This window comes from Thunnus maccoyii, chromosome 9 (assembly GCF_910596095.1).
Source record: "Thunnus maccoyii chromosome 9, fThuMac1.1, whole genome shotgun sequence".
In the NCBI taxonomy this organism is placed as follows: domain Eukaryota; kingdom Metazoa; phylum Chordata; class Actinopteri; order Scombriformes; family Scombridae; genus Thunnus; species Thunnus maccoyii.
The window spans coordinates 25581721-25600983 of record NC_056541.1 but is presented as its reverse complement, the minus strand read 5'-3'; the positions used below and the strand labels follow the sequence as shown (position 1 = coordinate 25600983).

Genomic DNA, 19263 nt, shown 5'->3' with positions numbered 1-19263 from the left:
CCAATGGTATTTTATTCAACAAGTGTCCTATTTTAGATTTTGTACGTAAAAGTAATTTACATAATTTTCATATTGTCAGGCAAACCTGCTCTAATAAATTATTCTAAATGCCAAAACAACAAACATTGCAGACCTCAGATTACCACTCACTGATTTATAATTCACATTTGTGCATCTGAACACTTCTTTTTGTCCATTATGTTGAATTCCAACCAACATACCTAATTATATATTCTTGTTTTTTTTAGAACACCAGGTGCAGTATCAAAGTCTATTTACTATTCTAACTAATATTACTTTCAATCTCAAATGCCAGAGCATTACTGCCGCCCCTACACAATTCCTCAGTTTGAAATCTTCATAACATAACAGCGAAAAACTGCATAGTAGTGAGACTGAAGCACTTTGAGCAACACTGTGGTAACTCCAGCTACTCACTGGTCTCTGAGAATATCTCCATCTTGGTTTGGGTAGAAGGCCAGTTTGAAGATGCGGTTCATAACGCTGCGCTCGATAGCCATCTGGGCATCCTGCAGCTGGTCCTCGCTAGCATACTGCCAAATGGCATCACGGGCCATGGCGCCGTACAAGTAGCGCAGAAAATCCTCCACTGCTGCAGTCTTGTCATCAGCTGCTGTGCACCCCTGGAACGCTGGAGGGGAGGCGGGGAAACAACAGAGTCAACACCGGGACAGGATAAAGAGGGAATGTTTGAAAGCGAAGTTGAGTTTGAAAGTGACGCTGTGTGGACACACATCAACTAACTACATTTTAATAATAAATACAAAATAGGGAAAAAAAAGTGTCTATTAATTACATATAAGCTACCAATACACTGTCACACTTTAAAAGGACAAATTGTGTCACGTGATATCTATAGTGTCCACTTAGAAATGTTTCATATACAACCTACTATAACTGCTACTCTATATTATGAAAGTAAATCTTGTTTGGAAGCCACAGCTTATTTGCTTGTTATCTTCGGAGTGATAGCAGGAAAACATTGTAAAAGCTTGTAGAACATGTCAAAATGAAAATTAAGAGATACCCTTAATGAAGTCAAGCATCTTGGACTCCATGTGTTCGAGAAGGAGCCGAACACAGACAGTGGTGAAGTAGCGGTTAGCCACTTCCTTATCTCTCAGCACCCTCTGGAGGAGCCTCTCCAGATGGGCCTGTGAGGTCTGCAGGCCCTGACGACACCTGGTTAGATAGGCTATGTATGGTGCCCGCTTTCTAAAAAGGAAACACATGCAAGAATTTGTGTTTTATTATTGTCACTGTAGTGCACGCTGCATCTTCGAGTTGCAAGACTACGCACTGAGCAAAGAAAAGATAATTAAAAGACACATAGGGTGCACCGAGTGAGTTCTCCTCATCTCCCCAGGCCCCAACAGTTACCTGTAATCCTCCGCAATAGCAGCCAGCAGCTTCCGGCAGGTACGCGCGTCGAAACGGCTGACACAGCGCGTGGTCTCCTGGATCTGGGCCATCTGGTTCTTATCCTGAAGGTTGATGGCCTCTGCTAGCTGGACCTTCAGGAAGCAGACGATCTCATTGTCTGGGAGAGAGGACAATAGGGAGGCAGCATTAGACACAATGCTCACCGCTCACAAAGGAACGGCTGGTCGCTGTAATCTGATCAACCTGCCGCCTCCACATGACAATGTGACTGATGGCCACGAAGATGGAGTCTTATGGTTTTACTGTTAACCATTTCACAGCAGTGGCGTAGGTAGAGATTGTATTTTGGGTGGGCCAATACAAAGTGGGTGGGCTATCTTTTCTTAGAAAAACTGACTTATGAAAAGTTAGAAGAAGGAAAAAGAACAAACACAGACAAACTGAAAAACAAGCGACTAGTTTACTTTGCGACGTTCTGCATCACAAAGGCAACAACAGCAAAATACTGTCTGTCCAACATGCTCAACCAACAGCACATCAGACCATAAAAGCTGTACACTACAGTTCAGACAAAACGCCGTCTTTTATACCCCACCTGCCTAAACTCAGACAGCAGAAGTGTTGGACAGAAATCACACATGTAACACATCCCTCATTCATTATATCCTACCGCCATTGTTGCTTCACTACAGGTCAGCTCACGAAAAAACCAAATCTTCACATTTGACAGAAAACTGCATCCTTACACTCCATCCTTGAATCAAGAAAACTGTCCATCCTACTGTGATGAAAACACCTTGGTTTTCCATTCTTGACTGTGCAGGGAAATACATACAAATTTAGCTGTGAATGTGGTTCATAAATGGCACAAAAATCGGTGGGTGAACTCATAGCTGCTAGAAAATGATTTCAGTTAGGGGCTTGGGGGTGCTGTCTATTAAACACCTCCTCCCAAAAAAATGTTTGAGTTTATTGAATACTTGCAGCAATCCCACCGCAGCAGAAATGATAAGTGCATCTCCCCGTTGAGAGATACGCTGTGCGCGTTTTCGCTCAAGAAACAGCAGCGTAACTTCACCGATTATTTAAATCTCCTGACACACCGACAGGATCAGTCAGGATCTGATGGTAATTAATGTTCTTTGTTCTGTTACACATCCAAAAGGTCACACACACACACAGTCTGGGTTCATACAGTGAAATTGTTTGGAGTGAAGCAGCCGTCCTCCTGATAAATCCTGAGCTTCATCAGAGATGTCGAAAAAAAATTTTCAGAAGCTAAAAGTTTAATTCTGTTTCCTCTGGAGAGTGTCCTCTGCCCTGTCAAGTTGATAACTACCGTTTTATGGAAGTCGGGCTGCTGGAGAAAATTCTAATCGGCATGTGTCAAACAGGTCCTTGAGCCGCGTGTTTCACGCCTGGTTCTTTTCCCTCCTTCACTATCTTGATACACATGATCTATTGTTGCCAGACCAGTTATTGCAACAACACTAATGGGCCTATAGCTTGGCAGCCACTTGGAGGCTGCAGCGCTCCCAGAACCCCTACCTCACATGGCTATGAGTGAACCCGCATCAGGCTTGACCAGGAAGAAAGTGCTATACCACCAGGGAGCGAGCGAGCGGCTGGGCTGACCTCGTCATGGACTGATGAGGTGGTGGAGTTTCTTCTTACTATACTTTTTTCAAATAACTCATTAAAAACTTTGTTTGGCCATCATTGTAGCGTTAACAATACATCACCTGAGAAGCAGCTAGTAGGCTGAAGGCAGCTCAGGAAGGTCTGTGTGTCAGAACCGGAGCAACTAATTACATTCTGGAGACTTCCTACGACTTGTTTCAACTGTTCCGTTTTAATCAGCCGACAAATTCAACACATACATCGAGTCAACATTAAATCGAGTTCACGTTTATTTATTTATTTCCTCAATATATTTTTTATATTTATTGTCACAAAATGTATTTTGATCAAACTTGGCTGGGTGGGCCGGTGCTGCCCAGCTCTATTACTGTCTACACGCCTGTTTTACTTCATTCTGTCTGCTATTCTCCTGCCTCTCCATGTGTAGAGGTGAACGTGGTGCCCTGCAGAATTGCTAAGAGGAAAGGTTAAGAGGTCCCTCTTTTATTTTGTGCAGCATCAAAATACTTTTATATTTTTGATAAAATGTTGAGCCATTATTAATCTGTGTGGTTACACGGGTATTCTTAATATGTATGATGGCTTCATAATAGGATATTTTACGGACACCATATGGGAATTTGTTTTTTTAACATCCCCGACTCTTTCAACCTTCCCCCAAACCTTGGTGGGTGAGTCAGAAGGTGAAGGTGGGACAGATTTGGTGTCTTGCTTAAGGACTCTTTCAGCAGGTTGGACGTTTGCCAACATCAAGGGCTTGTTCCCTGCTCCCAATACAGAGTTGTGACATAGATTATTATAATTTAGTCGACAGGACAAAGTATAACAACAGCTCAATACACTCTGCAATGCATTCTTGATTTAGCTTAAATGCAGTCCCAGTTCTGACTGCATGGATGCTGCATTAATGCTGTGCTATTGTTCTGCCTCAAAAAGAAAAAAAGAAAAGAAAAGAAAAATTCCTTCTTTTCAGAAACAGGAAAGCAAATGAGCTGTAATACCTATTCAGTTCCAGTCTAGAGCAAGTGACAAAACAGGAAACTCTTAACTTGAGTACTGATAAAGGATACATGTAACATATATGACAGCCTACCTTCAGGGTCCATGTGGTCAGGCAGCCCATTTCGAGTGGTTGCGGGAGTCATGATGGGCAGAGCCACTGAGTCAGCAGAACACAACGCCAACCTCAACTTCTTCTTTGCATCACTGGAAGACACAGAATACAACATTTCTAAATAAGCAATGGCTAGGCAACTAGAAAGTGTTGAGTGATTGTTTGTGGTTTTCCTGCAGCATTGTGAATATCTGACCTGAAAGAGAACTTGGAGTCATGCTGCTGTGCTGTCTGGCTGGCTGAGTCTGGGAGGTCATCTGTGGAAATGTTCTGCAGAGTGTCTTCTCTTGGAGAGTCATGCACGCTGTCCTCAACACAAAGATCTGTCAACATAACAAAAAGCAAAGTAAGCAATAAGCAAATTACACAGTTTATCTGCTGCAAGTGTGTGTAAGGGTGTGTTTTTCCTGACCTCCTGCCCCATCGTAAGAAGCTCCAGTTGCGGCTCCGTCACTTGGGCTGGTCCTCTTGATGTTCCTGTACTTGTCCAGGATGTCTTCAGCTGCCTGGGCTTGTGAGCTCTGTCTGGGCACAGGGTCATCTAGAAAACCCCAAAACACACAAGATCCATTAAAATGAAACCCAACATAGTGGATATGCCTCAGCCACTCTGAACTGTAATGAAAACAAACCAGGACCAACCTTGTGGGATTCGCTCCTGAGCAATATCATCTTTCTCCTGCTTGTCCCTTTTCCGAAATGCTGCTATTGGAGCTGTGGAGGAGACATGATGTCAGTTGGGTGGAGTGACAACAGTTTCAGTATCGCTGGATGACAGGCTGATCATGAGTAACCTGTTGGCAGCCCATCAAAAATGCACTTTGTTAAATCTTTGGTACTTTTTCATGGGTTGTAATAAGACTAAAAATCTAAATGTGGGATGTATGGTATCATTCCACTTAAAAGTGTCAAAAAAGCAAAAAAAAAAAAAAAAAATTAAAACGGTGAATAAAGCCATTGTCCCATACCAGAATATCAAAAATGTCTGCTGTAACTCATTATGAAAAGTCTATAAAGACATAAATAACAAGAGACAAACAAGAGAGACGCTGAGTCGATCATTTGATGGGACACACAGGAAACGTTGAGTATCTACATTGATATTCTGTATTTTCCAAAAACAGTAAAATGGCAACATACTGTAGCAAAAGAAGGGTGATAAAAAACAGATGCATGAATGAGGACTGTGGGTGTATGAACTCAAGCTACACCATGTCACATCACAGCTATACAGCTCTAAGGCAACATCTACAAAGCAGCATGGCACGCAGCCGCTGGCTCCAGCAGTAAAGCTACGGTAGCTCAATGACGACAGCATGAAAGCGTTACCTGGGACATCACTCTCAGCCGTCCAATACAGCACTGTGAGGAACACAACAGACAGGGTTGGCCTTTCACACACAGGCTGCCGCTCTGCGGGACAACTGACTGTGCGTCACCATGCAGAGCAACAGGACAAACACAATGGACTCACTCTACAGAGGTTGGTGGGAGATTTAGGCTTCACGGCTCTCTACTTTTTTCCATGTGCACACAGTCCTCCATTTTATGAATATCAATTTAATGTTTACTTAAGAAACATCATTATCTCAAAGAGTAATAAGCAGTCATTCCGTGTGGGCACAGCCCATTATTTCCCAGACAGATGTATGAGAGATGGTTATAGAGTAGAACTGCAACAAGAGATGTGTCATCTATCAGTGCTGATGACAGAGAGGTCTATCTAATGACCATTAGCCGCTGGCTGACAGCACTGCTGGGAGGGCTACAGCCATACAATCTACACAGCTAAAGCTCCTGTGATGACTGATTAGCTTTGAAAAGTCTATATAAATCTGCAGCCGGTGAGACGTGAGAGAAAAAGGACTGGATATGTCTCTGGAGTAACTTCAAACAACAAGAAACATCATTTTCCAACTGGAACATCAGCAATGGAGTGGACAACATGGATCATCATTCTCTTTCTCACATTATAAATTGGTTTTCGCTCTGCTCTTTAAAGTGTGATATTTTCCTGTCAGTTATGATTAAGAGAAGTTTTTTCTGGAACAAAACATAAAGGAGCTCTGCAATCAAACATCACTTAAATGTGCAAAAGCTGATTTTTCAGTTTAGAAAAGAGGACATGCTTAAAATGACCAAGTGACCTGTTTCCTTACCTTTAGGAATGGCTGACACAAAACGTTTCTTCCACCATGGTCTGTTGCGATCAGACTTCTCATCATCACTGTCTTTTCTGTCCTCAGTCTGTGAGTGAAAATCACCAAATCACACTTAGACACTAGCAAGTAGATTACTACACATAACAGGTGGAAATGGAGATGAAAGAAAACATTCGACTTATTTTTTTTGCTATTTCGGAGCAGAATTTGTCAAAAACACATCCGTCTACGGCAATAAACCAGAGCACTGCTGTAGCTGGTTACCTCTCCTTTCAGGGAGTCCTTGCTGGGGGACGAGGACGGTCCTAGCGCGAAGGCCCCGGCAGGGTCACGCTCTTCAACTGCTACCCGCCGATTAAGGCCGGGGTCACTTGTGGGCCGGCGGCCTGGGCACACGATGTCAGAGCTGCGGCTACGGACCAGCCTGTCAGGGAAGGAGTGGCGCTGCTTAGTGTGCTCCAGCTCAGCCTGGGCCAAGCAGTGGGGCGTGAAGAGAGAGTGGCGCGTCTCTGGCCCCAGGGCGCTGGCTTCAGGGATGGGAGGGTCGGGGGGAGGGTGAGGGGGCCTGGCGTAGTGCACTTTGGGCCTCACTATTGTTCCGGTGGAGGAACCTGAGGTAATAAAAGACAGAAATAAAAGATCTGTTTAATGGAAATTTGCCTGATGAATATGGAAAACATTGAAATATCCGTGTGCACTTGATACGAGTAGTTTTCATTACAGTCACTCTCATTTTGAAGTTAGTTACTTTCAAGCCCACTAGACAGAGACTGCAGTGTTTCCCTTATATGCTTTCAACAGTGGCGCAGCAGCACAGCACTTGTGACGAACGCCACCACTGAAATTTCACGTTGTATATAATAATCACACACACACACAGCAGAGAGGTGGAGAAAGTGAACCAGGTGAGGTGAAAGAATTGACGACTTCTACTCTCGTTACTTTAAGTGCAATAAAACCGTCATGAGTAAAAAGCCAATAAGTACTTTATCAAAAAACTGCTTTGCCCGCAGTCCCTCATCAGTTTTACACAACCACAGCGTGCTGGTTAGGCTAATAGTAAATTGTTATGAGCAAGCTAAACTGATAGCTGTCTGTATGTAGCTGATGTAAATGTTTAGCTTAGTTTGCCACGTATCTTAAAATCTGGCAAATTCTTGCAAACTTAGCTGCTGGCTGAGACGGCAGCCCCTTCCTCTCTCTACCAGCAGAACCTGCAGCAGTGAATCACATCAGCAGCAGAGGGAGGAGGACAGAGGTAAGGACTGACAGTGACTGTTGACTACATGTTCTTCATTCTTTCTATACGTAACTCAGTATTTTGATGTCAGGAATATTATTTATTTTACTGAAATTTTAGATTTGTTTCCAGTGAGATATTATTGAGTTTATATAGTGACTTTGCTGTTGATATAAATCAACAAGGATTACTTCAGGCAGGATGTAGCGCAATGTCTGCCTGTACTGTGAAAAACTACAAACTGCGTTGTTTTTTTTTTAACAAATATTGTAATGATAATGGTCCAAATGATGTGAAATGCATAGTTTTTAGTCAAATAACATCAAATTTTCTTGGGGGAAAACCTTCAAATCCCCCAACTGTGTTTTTGACACTTTTAACATGACACTTATTTGGACCTCCAGAGCCCTTGTGGTGTCAAATGCTCCTGTAAATTATCACACACATAACTCTGTGGACATGGATAAACCTACCTGGAACAAATCTAAGCTAATTTTAAGTTATTCCACTGACAGTGTGCGTAAATACGTGTCCTGGCGTCGAATTTAATACATTAATGAAATTCTACCAGTATATTTGCCAAGAGATGTTATTCTGTACCACAATATCTCACCGTTTCTAAAGAGTAGTTGCTAAACATTACGAAAACAGCGGAAAAAAAATACCTCGAAAGTGGGGGAGAGTGCTAAAGAGAGATGTTAGTGGGAGATGAGCCCTAGGTGTAGGTAGGCCACCTGTTCCAAGGGTAGACTCTCTCTCCTGAAAAGCTTCCAATGGCAGCATCGTGCCATGAGCACAGTGGGACAAGGGGACAGTGCCAAAGAGCCTGGGGTGAGGTCTCTCAACCTGTCATCCCTTCACCTTGCCACAGACACGCAGCCACTACCATCCTTCTCTCAAACAATCTCCACCTGCACTGCGAACAAAACCCTCAGAAGATGGGAGCGAAGACTGCAAACGGATCATTTGGGATATTAAATGTGTCAAACAGAATGACATTTCACTTCCACTTATACTGCATCCAATAATTGGCACAAGACTTGGGTGAGGGGCGCAGGCACTCTTTTGGTTAATTTCGCAGACCTCAAGCTGTTCTGCGAGCGCGCGACATTAGGGTCGGGATTTAATGATACTCATTTCTATCTCTGATTGGCTGTAGAGCATTTTGGGAGTGCAAATTACCTTCACCAGAGGAGAGGGGATCAAACATGGCCAATAAGGAATCAGCTTGTGAGGGTGGAGATGTCAGATGGTGTGATCCTGTAACAACACAAGAGGACACGAGACAATTAACAGAGTTTAATAAAACAAGCACTGATACACAAATGCACATTTCTGTTAGCTTTAAAAATGTTTATCATTTGAGGTCTTCCAAACTTGCTGGTTCCCCAGTCCCACTAACAAACTCTCTGCTTTAACTCTCAGTAAAAATTACAACTGTTGAAACCAGTGAGCAAATAAAACAGTGATTTAGTTTGGTGGCAGCTGTGGAGGTGACAGGGATTGATAGCTCTGGCTGATGCTGTTTTGACCAGATAGACACTGGACTGATGGCTTAGCTAGCCTAGCAGGGATGTGACACTCTCCTACCGTGGCCTGACTCCTCCCCATCTGGACTGGTCACAGAGTCCTTTCCTCCAAAGTCTGAGCTGCACTCTGACCGCAGGTCCTCGATCTTGTTGGGGATGTCTTCAGAGGTTGCGCTGATACCTGCGGCATAAAAAAAAAAAAAGTTGTGTTGACATTCAGGACAAAAGCGACTCAATATCACCTCAGTCTACAGAGAGATGTCTCAGCTTGCGAGCAGTCAAAAAAAAAAAAAATGAATGAATGAAGAACCTGCATGCTAACAAAAAGAGGATATTTTTCTCTTTAGACTATGCTGTATGGTGTCTCTCAGATGGGAACCCAGTGGGAGCTCTAAATTGGAAGTGTAAGCTCCCATGGGTTAGGAGAAAGACACAGATAAGAGTGATCATCAGACGCAGACTATCCATCGGCCGGATCCCGTGAGACATTTTCCTGTGTGCTGAGCCTGGAACTTCACCGCTGGCTTCTTAATCTAGGATACTACTTCATGCATGTCAACATAGCGTGTCCACCTGAGCCCACGGAAAAGACAACCAGCATTAACCTCTGTGTCATACAGAAAATTTCACACTGACCCCACTATGCTGGTTAACAACCCTCCCAGCACCATGATCACTCTAAAAAGAAACAAGGAAAGCAAGAGGGGAGGCAGTTTCAGTCTGTGTATTTAACCTAAGTTTAGCAGGTATATATACGACTTATGTGATATATATATGACTTTTTCTACTTATAGGAGACAAAACAAACTACGGAGTCGAAATAGAAACAGAACTGTTTCAAACAGAGAAAACACGTGAGATGAAGTAGTTGAGTGAGAAGGTGGTGTTGGGGAAGATATGGACTAGGTAGATTTATACCTGAGACAACACTGAGGCCTGGAGTGCTGGGTCTAGAGCTGACCTCTCTGACCTCTGTATCATCTGAGGTGCTGCCAACACCTGAGCAGCTCTCCAGCTCCTGCAGCCGCTCCTCCTGCTTCAGGTCCGGGGCTTCTGCAAATAAAAAAAAATAAATAAAAAAACTATAAAATTTCTCTCTTCAGGAAAAAGACATCTTTCCTCACTTGTAGTGTGGATAAAGTACCGTTTAAAATCAAACAATACTCATGGCTGTTTCCAACAGATGCTGGTCATTCTGTCACTCCACCCCCTCCTCTGTTATGGTTATTGGGAAATCAAGCGTGCACATATGCATGAAATCAAACAAAGCATACATTATCATGTCTTATAACTGCCAAACGAAACCATAAAGCTAGTATGGCCAATTCTTTGGCTACCCAACGGAGCTGTTGGGTCGGGCCCAGAGGCTCCATACTAACAGCAGTACTCATTTGCATGCTCGTTAGTAATAATGTGTTGGTGAAGTGCTCTTCAGAGTGTAGTTTTCTGCTGCCTAACCATGAAACAAGCGCTCTACTCGAAGCAAGCCTCCGATCGCGCTATTACAGAGCCGAACAGGGGCAGCAAACGGAACAAAAAGCAATCAAGACACTCATGCATGTCATTTCTACACTGCACATATTGAGATGGTGTACTACTTCAATTAACATAAGGCCCAGGCTTTTCAAAGAAACACTTAACGCTGTCAATTAAAGCACTCTACTGATTTTCACGAAGCACAGGTAAGCACATAATCTCTCATTAATGAAAGCTTTGGACAGTATCTTCATTTTGAAAGAACAGACAAAAGAAAATATCTATGATTGTATTTACATTTGCACTGACACAAGTGACACAAGTGCCCGAAGTGATTATTGTCATAACAAAAGAAAATGTGCACACCAGTGTCAGAGCGATGCAATGTTACATCTAGCCAGAAAAAGAACTGACAACACGTAAACTGACGGAGGACAGCTGCTGTCCTTGCGCTTCCCTCCCCACTGCTCCACCACAGGTGCAAACACACCTGGTGGTCCCTCTAAGGAAACCCTGAGCTGCCTTTTACTGGCACACGCAGATCTGCCCTGAAAGACAGGCAAGTGCACACAAATATGATGACAGATGCATGCACACATTTTTTGGTATGGAATGCAGCGCCTCCACACCTGGTGTCCCAACCCCCCCCACTATATCAAACAAACAAAATATGCATGCATATACACGTTTAAAGCTGTCGTGGAGATGAAGTGCGAGAATCGAGACGATAACCGAAGAAAACAAAAGGTCAAAAGGTGTCTAGAACGGCAGAATAAACCTGGCACCGCACCTGAGTCACTAGGCAGGACCTCCACACTCCAGGCCTCGCTTGTGGTCTCTGAGATCGTGGAGCCATAGGGGTCGAGCAGCACTGAGCCCGAGCCAGGAAGACACAGCAGGCTGCCAAGCATGTTCTCCGCAGCTGCCCCTGAGAACAGAGAGAGACAGAGACAAAGAGTTAACCTCCTTCCGCAGCATGAAACTGCGTTATTGTCTGAAAAAGTGTTGGACCCGCGAGAAGTCACCTCTGTAGTCACAAAGTCATCTTGAGGACACCTTTTTGTTCTTTAACAAGTCTCTATTTGTTGTTAAAGGCACTAGTGTTGATTCATTTTCTGTAATTAGTAGTAATAAATTATTCAGATTTTAAGTATGAGCAATGTGTGAACTTGAGAATGTCACTACAGATTATATCCTTTTGACACCTTGATTTTTTTGAATTACATTAAATCAGCAAAGTAATTATTTAGTCTATAAATGACAAAAAAAAGAAAAAAAAAGTTAAGTGGTAAAAAAAACCAAATCATCACCAAATGTGAGATTTTAAGGTGATATTTTCATATTGCCTGTTTTGTGACCCAAAGATATTCAATTTACAATTAAAAAATTTACAAGCAAATTCTCACATTTGAGAAGCACAAAGCAGCAAAAATTCAGCATTTTTGCTTATGAATGACATAAATGATCAAAATAATTATTTTCAACCGACTAATCAACTAATTGATCAGTCATGTCAGCACTATACCTACTGTACTAATCTTGCCTTACATCTTAATTAAAAATTTAACGGTTCTTTCAGTTGTATGCTTTTGTTTCTGACTTTTAAACAACATTGTGAGATGGCCTGAGATAAGCCAAGATATGAAATAAACCCTAACCGACTTCAGAGACAGTGAGCTTTGCATACAGAGACACAGAGAGAGTTGGAGGTCACATGCATTTCATGCTGGGACCCACAGGCACATATACCACTGTGCCAAAGGTCAGAGGTTAATGGTAATATCTCACCCTACCCTGGCCTCCAGGGCCATGACTTTGAGCTGTTGATTAAGCCTAGCATTACTCACAACCAAATTACCGCCTTGCCCATGCTCCCACTAAGTCCTCAGCACAGTGTCCCTCCATCTCCATTTGGGAAGCCGCGGCTTAACAAGGCGGAAGAATGTGGAGGAGTGGGAACAGAGCTAGCAGGTGTGAGTGGGAGTCAGTGGCCAAGGCTCAAGACCAAAAAGTCGACCTGTGCTAGCCGCACCCCCTGGTACGTCATGCTTCCACTTCATGGCACACACGCGCCATGAGCACGCATGCATGCCAGCACCCGGGCAACAGTGTGTACTGATGTGTTGGCGGGGGCAGGGCTCTCATTGGCGGTGGGAGAGTTCTATCCCGCTGTCCGTGTTTACAGTCTTCAAGGTAGGGGCGCAGAGTACTTGTCTTTCAGGTGGATGATTAAATAAGTGGCACAACAAGAAGTGAAACAATTAGAATTTCTGCCTCATTATCATGGTAATCTTATCAGTGGGATAATGAGGTATTAATGGATATTTAATGTGCATCTCATAACCCAATCCCTTGGAGAAAACACATAAGGAAATCGCTGTAAATTCACTTAATGATGGAAAAGTCCCCCAACGCCATATTCCGAAGAATGAAAAATGGTGGATGCAAATGAGAAGGAACCAAGGTCAATAAGACTGCAGGGACTGAGTGAATGTCAGAGAGAGAGGGATAGAGAGAGAGAGTAGGAGAGAGATGGGCAGGGGGGCAGGTTGTGCAGAAAAAAGACTGAGGAAGAGGAGACAGGAAGATGAGGGTCTGTAGCTGGTTTCACATTGTGATGACTTGAGAAGTCATCTAGTCAAACCGGTTTTTCTTATACAACCTGTGTCTTCCTGTCCCAGTTTTGGCTCTACAGAGTTCAGAGGATGAACTTCTACAATCTATTGAATATGTTTATCTTGTATATCAGCTTATTATAATTATGCACGTACTTACAGTATTCACTACTACCATTGTGATAACGCAAGCTAACCTCATATTGTATTTGTCTATGAAAAGATATCCTAACTGGTTTTGCCTCTAGCTTAGACAGTCCCGTTTTCTATTTTCATATAATGCATCCACTACACTACTGTGTTCTATCTATGGGAAGATAATTCATTGCTTATTCATTTAAATCCAGCGGTCATTAAAATAGGCAATTGCTTGGTCTTTAAATTGCTGATCCAAATTCAAATGAATGTTATAAACTATGATGAAGCTCCTTTTTCTGAAATGACAAATATTCAGATGCAACACAGAAATTAAGCGGTGTTATGATTTGGCAGTGTGACATGGTACTAGAGCTCCAATAGTTAGTCAATTAATCAATTAGTCGATCAACAGAAAATTAATTGGCAACTATTTTGATAACTGATGAATCATTTTGAGTCATTTTTTTAGGACAAAATGCTGAAATGATCTGGTTGCAGCTAGTTTTGTTCTTCTGTGACAGTAAACTCAGGGTTGCTGCATCTTTTCTTAAATCAAATTCAAGCATTATATATTTTTTTCACTTCTTAATCACATTAAATCAGATGTTGTTATGCTATAAACAACCAAAATTATGTTTAATGATAGTATTCTACAGACAGCAGACAAATTAAAATGAAAATACAACAGTAAGTTGTATTTTCAAGTAATGCAATTACAATTTCAAGCAATTTCAAGCACTTTATTTAAAATCCGAGCGCTTTTCAAACCTTGAAAATACCATATTAAAATTCAAGCGTTTTCAAGGACCCGTATGAACCCTGTTAAGTGAATATGTTTGGGTTGTGAACCTTTGTTAGAGGAAACAAGACATTTGAACTTGACTTTGGGAAATTGTGATGGACGTTTTTTCTTTATGACATTTTATAGATCAAACAACCAATTGATTAATCAAGAAAATAACCCACAGATTATTCAATAATGAAAAGGTTTCAATACACGGCACTGAATTTGCAACATAATAACATCATTTTGTCAACACTGCCTTAGTTTATTACTTTCAGCCCAATTAAGAATTAAAATTCTGATGATGTGCACCAGTGAAAATAAGTGTAATTAACTGTATTTCTTAAATCACAGAAAACTACTCAGAGAAAACACATAAAAATGGCCACATATGTGTTATATGGCATCTGGTGACTTTCTTTGTATAACCTAAACTGAAAACCTTCCCTTTGATGCTATTTCACTCATGTACCACAAGGTGATGACATTTCACTAAATCTACTCATTCAACAGTCACAGAAGGTCTTCAAGAGCAGAAAATTCACCTCTTAAGATATAAAATGTCACACTGGCTTACTGATACAGAGAGTAAAAGGTATTCAAATACAGGTAACAAACCCATGTCTCACCTGCTATTTCCTGCAGCCGATCTTCATCCATGTTGGGATCAAAGTCACTGCCGAGTACATCAGTGCTCCAAGTTTCACTGACTGTCTCAGAGATGTCCCGATCGTCTGTCAGGCCCATCATGTCTCTGATCTCAAATTTGCGCAGTTTGTCATCCAGGTTGTCCTGAGTGGTGGCTGAAAGAGGTATACAGTATGTTAGGCTTTGTAATATTTGTTTATAAAAATGTATCTATGCCTTCAACTCCACTTTTTTAGTAACATTCACAAGAACAAACATGTACCCTGTTCATGCTCCAAAAGCTGTAGAGCCTCCACCCCATTGCTCCCTGATGGTCCAGCTCCCAGCTCAGAAACAGACTCTCCCTCCAGGTCCAGAGATGATACAGAGTTAGAACGATTAGATGGACCTGAGCAAAAAAAAATAGAAAGTAAGAACTTATCCAAGGTTGATCAGTAATTTTGTCAGGATTGTTTTGATCTCAAAATCCAATCAGCACTGTCCGTGATACGATGTGTGACAAAACATTGTTTACTTTCTTACTTTGCCTATATTATTCTGAAAATATGAAAAAATACCCTGTAATTATTAGTTTTTAGTTAGTTTTTGGCTTCATGTGTCTTCAAACTTCAGACTGACCCTCTGAGATGCCTTCCAGGTTGTCACTGCAGAGGGAGAAGCGCAGGGTTTTGTCTGGTTTACCATGCAGCTTAGTGTCATCAGCATGGCCGTCACCTTGGGCCCCATCAGCCATCTGCAGGTTCAAAACCTAGAAATGCAGGAAACAGGGGGAAAAGGGGAAAGTATTGATGACAAATAAGTGCACGCATGAAAAAAGTGTCACTTATGTTTGGCTGCAAACTTGTTTTGCCATAAGTCATTCTTAACAGAGCCATTACCTCATTTAAAAAAAAGTCATGGGACAGTTAAATGTGGATCAGGGAGTTAGACTTACAGGGCATAAAAAGGTTTCTTATTACTTGCACATTACTGCAAGCAAAGATAAAGCCCTACAAAAGGCATGACACCAATTCTAAGAAATCACACTCCCCTTCACTGACACTAAAAAAATATTACATTGAATTTATGACATCATCATCTCTCCTGCAAATGAGTACATTAATTCAAGTCACATTACCTCATTCTCTGACATCATCCCAGGGACATTCTGAGGACCAGATCCTAGTGAAATCACCAGCACCTCCTCTGGCATCAGCTCCTGCAGGGACTCTTGGGAGCTGGCCTCTGCCTCCCCCTCCTGGGCTATGTTGGTACGGCTGCGGCTACGAGCAGCTGCTGGTTAGTGGGTTGGATGAAGGGAATTAGTAGAGAACGATTGTGTTATTTTCAGACTGTTGGACACTAAACAGCATTTTTTACTCATGTTTTAACTCCCAGATTTTTGTTGGATTTAGTCAGTACATTATAGAATCAACATGTCACTTTTTAAAGGACATTTTTTGAGCAAACAAACTGTATATTTGTGAAAACAAACAGCTCTATCTTAAAGCTGGAGGCCAGCAAACCAAGACTCATCTAGTATGTCATACCAACGTGTAGTTTGTAACTGCAATTTAATGACTGAATTTAATTTTTAATTTAAATTGGAAGGTCAAATTGGCTTGAAAATGTCAAAACTTTTTTCTCTGTGCAGCTACAGGTTTACACTGGTGTGACATTGAAGATGAGTTTATCTCTGCCTCGCGTTTTTAAATGTTAGACAGTAGTTAGTTAACAATGCAAAGGCTGAGCTTTCTTTTAGCATAAAAATGTTGGTTTTTATCATCTAAATATGGTGTTCCTGTTTAACTGTGACCAGTTCACCGTTTAGCTGCAAACAAATAAACAAACACACACACAACAGCACATAGACAGCTTCGCTTATGATGTCACTTTACGTACCAAATCCTCACTTGAAAATGGAGAAGGCTACATATCTGCCATAGTACTTAAACAATATGATTCAGCCAACACTAGTACACTAGTATAAAGAATTTATAACACTGTGCATAAAAAACATTAACCTGTAACACCATTTAAATTCAGTCTTCCAGCCCAAAATAAGTTGTCATTCTACACTGGACCACGTTAATCTACGTGTGTCACAATACCAACTGACATGCTACCATGTTGTTTCTGGGATTAAAATGGCCGGTCTGACATAGTGGAGCACTTAAATATCACATGACATTCCTAATGAGCTCTACTACTCTAAAAACAGGACTGACATATTTCAGTCCTGTTTTTGTTGCTATATAGTGCACTGGTTTGATTCTTTAGCTTCATCCGCTGGATATAGTCAAAAACTTACAACTAACTACAGGCACTATACTAGTTCACTGAGGTTCTGGGTTTGTATGGAAAGCGTGCTGTTCACTTCTTCAATCACGTCAAGATTACATAAATACGGTCAAGACGTGCGACCACATTACACTCAATCTGGGTTGCATTTCCTTCTCAGTGCGAGTGGTTTTCATGAACAATGCCTCAATCACAGAATAAAAACCCGCATGAGCCACTTAACAGTTGAATGACGTGACAACGATTCTGGTTATATGACACTTTGACTAACAACACATTGACGCAGTTAAAGATTTTCAACTGATCTACCACTATGACTACATGAAAAGCCAACGTAATCACTCAAAATAATTGAAATCATCAATGTACTTAGTTTTGCCCTTTCTCTCTAGATAGTGGATGCTATATGTGCTATCAAGAACACAACTGCTATTCCAGTACCTGGAAATGAATAGCCATACTCCGCTGAATGAGGAAGCAAAAAAGGGAAAAACTTAGAAAACGAAATGAGTGGGACAAACATCTCAGCCCTAACAATGAGCCAAAGCACTATGCAAAACAAAGCAGGTATGGTGAAAGCGCATGGAGGAGAGCAGCTGCTAGGTATCAGTGGTGAGGCGGGGGGGGGTTACTGTGCCGTTTGGAGCATGGGCTGATGCCGGATGAGAATTATCTAACACGCAGCTGGGTGAAAACAATAGCAACAACGGCTAACTTCTCTCCAGCTCTAACACGACTCACAGGCTACCCACCAAAAGGGGTTACTAATGGAATGTGAGCAGACAGAGTGGTGGTTGTGGGGTCCCAGGATGTTATAGCGGCTAAGTGTTGTCCTGGTCATTCATTGGCAGCACAGGAGGAAAGGAGAAGGACAAGGTAGGGAGTTGGAGAAAGAATACAGAGTACATCTCAGAATTCAAAAAGTATTTCAAGTATCAAGTCAAGACTGTGTGTATAAACGTCATATTTCAGAGAAGCAAGCACAAGTGGTTCATTTCTAATTAAGAGGGTAGTCGCTGCAGCATCATTTGTCTTGAAAATGCTAATGAAGGTAGTCTATGCATCTTTTCCATCCATTCCAATTAAAATGAGTTCATTTATATTTGGTAATTTAATTGGTTGTCATTTCTGTAATTGAGCCTCAATCCAGGCCGTGCTAATTATCTTTATAACAAGATGAGAAGAAGCTCATTAGCTTCCTATGAAACACAGGCCTTTAACTAGCCATCACCACTCAACTCAACTTGTTTATTTTGCTTCTCATTAGAGAAAATATTACAGTTTTATCCTCTACTTCTTGTTTCAAATTGTTATATTCCTATAAGGCAAAATGGCCTTCAGATCTTCACATCAAGAAATTACACGAGGTTGCATCATACTGAGCACGTTGATAAATGTATTTTGAAAATCAGAGTGACAGGAAGACGGAGGCTTAGAGGCTGTAGAGGTACCTATGGGGAGCCTGTTCTTCTTGTTGGCAGGAGTGGTGGCCGGGGAGAGCTGGGGGGTGTTGGAAGGGGTGAGCTCCAGACTGTTGCTCTTCACAGTTCGAGATTGGGGCACATTGGCCAACAGGGTCTCCAGAGCCATGTGGTCCTCCTCCCGAAGGTGGTCTCCCGCCGTCACGCTCCGCACAAAGTCCACCTATACAGGATGAAGAGGGGTTTTTCTTTTTCTTATGATCATAACTCTGAATAACAATCAATCAATCCTTGAAAGTCAACAGTTATTCCAAGAAAGGGTGTGACATGTGATATGTTTGCACTTGCCAAGCTTGTGTTCTGGTGAATCTAAATGGTTACTTGTTTAAATTATGGGATTAGACACACTTTCAAAAGTGTGGGCGAAAATCCAAACAAGATCTCAACTTTCATATACAAGTAAACCAAAAGGCTCTTGATCCACCTTATGTCCTGACATGATATACTAATACACATACACTGAGGTCACACTGATATCATGAGGTAACTTAATGCATTAAGCCATTCCCTCTGGCAACATATCTGCTGTGTTCGCAAGTGATTCATGAGAAATTCAAACACCGACAATCTAGTCTATTTTTACCACTGTGGGTTGCTTCAACAAGTCACTTTTAAGAATAATGCTTGTCACACACCTACTAAAGCGTTTGCATACTGTTGTTGGCATTCAACTGAAAGTGACTCACGTGTCATTTCTTTTCTTAAAATGTGATTCACACAGTTGTGACTGAACTGCTATTACATCAGCTGA

At 41.8% G+C, this 19263-nt stretch overlaps 1 protein-coding gene across 3 annotated transcripts in view; it reads right to left on the bottom strand.

Moving 5' to 3' along the window:
* gapvd1 (GTPase activating protein and VPS9 domains 1) overlaps positions 1-19263 on the bottom strand; it is a 33976-nt gene that overhangs the window by 4339 nt on the left and 10374 nt on the right. Inside the window, exons 7-25 of one of the 3 annotated variants that reach the window (XM_042421299.1) lie at positions 18483-18675; positions 17784-17864; positions 15869-16023; positions 15370-15499; positions 15014-15139; positions 14733-14906; positions 11357-11494; positions 10009-10143; positions 9152-9271; positions 8744-8821; positions 6586-6932; positions 6319-6406; positions 4802-4873; positions 4572-4700; positions 4356-4482; positions 4139-4251; positions 1402-1561; positions 1049-1236; positions 439-652 (exon numbers count right to left, since the gene is read on the bottom strand). In XM_042421299.1, coding sequence (XP_042277233.1) covers positions 439-652; positions 1049-1236; positions 1402-1561; positions 4139-4251; positions 4356-4482; positions 4572-4700; positions 4802-4873; positions 6319-6406; positions 6586-6932; positions 8744-8821; positions 9152-9271; positions 10009-10143; positions 11357-11494; positions 14733-14906; positions 15014-15139; positions 15370-15499; positions 15869-16023; positions 17784-17864; positions 18483-18675 — 2768 coding nt within the window. Of the gene's footprint in view, positions 1-438; positions 653-1048; positions 1237-1401; positions 1562-4138; positions 4252-4355; positions 4483-4571; positions 4701-4801; positions 4874-6318; positions 6407-6585; positions 6933-8743; positions 8822-9151; positions 9272-10008; positions 10144-11356; positions 11495-14732; positions 14907-15013; positions 15140-15369; positions 15500-15868; positions 16027-17783; positions 17865-18482; positions 18676-19263 lie in introns of all 3 variants that reach the window. The other 2 variants (XM_042421300.1, XM_042421301.1) reach the window with 2 other exon arrangements.